Source organism: Phalaenopsis equestris, unplaced genomic scaffold (assembly GCF_001263595.1).
Source record: "Phalaenopsis equestris unplaced genomic scaffold, ASM126359v1 Scaffold197369, whole genome shotgun sequence".
Lineage (NCBI taxonomy): Eukaryota > Viridiplantae > Streptophyta > Magnoliopsida > Asparagales > Orchidaceae > Phalaenopsis > Phalaenopsis equestris.
In genome coordinates, this window is record NW_018217318.1 from 1 (window position 1) to 2,053 (window position 2,053).

The 2,053-nt window shown below is 34.0% G+C and overlaps 1 protein-coding gene across 1 annotated transcript; it reads right to left on the reverse strand.

Moving 5' to 3' along the window:
- Nucleotides 1-108: 108 nt before the first annotated feature.
- On the reverse strand, nt 109-1,997 carry LOC110035339 (the record flags this gene model as incomplete). Its single annotated transcript, XM_020739571.1, is given in 6 exon segments — nt 109-610; nt 690-818; nt 911-997; nt 1,087-1,146; nt 1,240-1,339; nt 1,615-1,997. Coding segments are annotated over 6 exon segments (1,065 nt in total), but the record flags the coding sequence as incomplete, so codon positions are not given.
- Between the last annotated feature and the right edge of the window lie 56 nt (nt 1,998-2,053).

The window sequence follows — 2,053 nt, forward strand, 5'->3', positions numbered from 1 at the left end:
ATGTCACATGATGGAAGGCACCATTGACCTTTTGGTTTGTTCCTCAACTAATAACTAATGCAAAGCATATAACTAATAAACAAACCAAAAAAGCTGACATTAATTGAATTATATACATATTTTCATTATTTATCAAAAGCCGTTAATGACTCCTTGCTTACATCATGTACAGATCTCACTACTCACATGTAAAATAATAGAAAAATAGTGATAAGAATTACTACAAATTTGATTTTCCATATGGGACAATATATATGTCCCATCTGTACAATCTCTTTAGATAGAGGCAGCATGAGAAATGGACTTATTGCATTGCTAGTTCTTTATGTATCATGTATCTGAAAGAAGAATCATACCTGGACCACAGGATGTAGTCTTCTGAGTTCCCTTTAAGAACTTCATGAATGGTACCTTGTACAGTTTCTGGCATGCACTCCATCACCATCTTCAGAAGCTTAGATATTTGAAAGTAACAGTCTTTCATGTAATAGCATAGTATCTTAGGAAAAATGATCTTGGTTTTATTCTGAACCTTTACATTAGCCTGAATAAACTCTTTCCTTGCAAGCTCCAATTCTTGCTGAATATGCTTGGCTGTGTAAACTCGCACCTGAAACCATTTCGTTTCGTAGCAGAATGTTAAGAACATTATCAAAATATCATTTGAGCATAAAGAAGTGCAGACATACAGGAGGATCGGAATACGATCCTTGGGACAATGCAAAATAAGCGAGTGGCTGTGGGTGATCAACAGCATATCGATGTTTCTGCTTCCTTTTCATGAACTTCAAAGTTGGACTTAGAAGCACTTCAAACCACTGCATATTCAATGTTGAAGAAATAATAATTTTAAAAGTTTCAGAACTGTTATTTCTGAACTACAATTGAAGGTTAACAATGGCGGACATACTGATGCTTTAAAATGGGGTTGACAACCAAGGATTGAACTTTGAATAACATAAGCATTTATTGAACGCCCGCCGATATTATACGCTGCCTGAATACAATTATGGTATTATAGCTAGGAAAGCTTATTCAAGAAATTAAGAGAATATTTTGTAAGTGGAAAGGATGACAATATTCTACCTTGAGAATTGATGATTTACTTTTCATGCGACCCTGATGCAGACCATAAGCCAAAAAAGCCTGTAAAAGTCACAAATTTCAGGTGATAAAATGTGCACCATAAAGTTTAAACATTATAGGATGAGAATTTTTTCATGATATATAACTCCATACATGCATAACTAAGGCATTATGAATATTTAGCCAGAAAGCAATCTGGTCTTCATATGCCATCTTTGTTGGGTCAATTGACTTGAGTTGCTTAATTAAGATTCTGCAGCAATGAGGAAACTTTGGTAAAAAGTAGAAAATTTTTTTATAAAGTTTGTCAAATTTAGATCATAATGAAAGGATAAAACGCTCAAAATCATTCGCCCTTGAAGCAAATGCATAATGTCATATGACAATGTAAGTTGGTTTTTAAGGGTTTCACATTGTTTAATCTAATAATATAGGAATGTAAACATTTGAGCAACATAGGGAAAAATCAATGTAGAAGTTTTAACATAAATAAACTAAATAGCAATAATGTTTTGAGGGAAAGATTACCTGAAAATGCTCAACATTTTGGAAGCATAACTAAATCGCTCACCATCAACACAAATCACTGAAATTTCGATCATATCACTGTATAATTCATCCTGAAATTTCTGCAGTCCCAAAATTGAGGGACTTACAATAGCTTCATGTTGGTATCTTGGACTCCAATTCCCACCAGAGCTTTGTTGAGAAATTGAGCTTGAAAAGGACAATGAAGGAGCATGCAAGGCCATTTTGTCTTTCTGGGGCTTTGGTATATTTGCAAGATTGCAGTAAATAGCAGCAATACATCTTAAAATGTCAACAGAAAGTTTAGAGGGAACTATAGAAGCAGGATCATGTTTCAACTGATCTGTATCACAGAGATGATCAGACCAAACCTCCACAATATCCTAGAAAATTTTGTCAAAAGCATGTGTAAATATGAAAGTTTAGGTGTAAGATATGT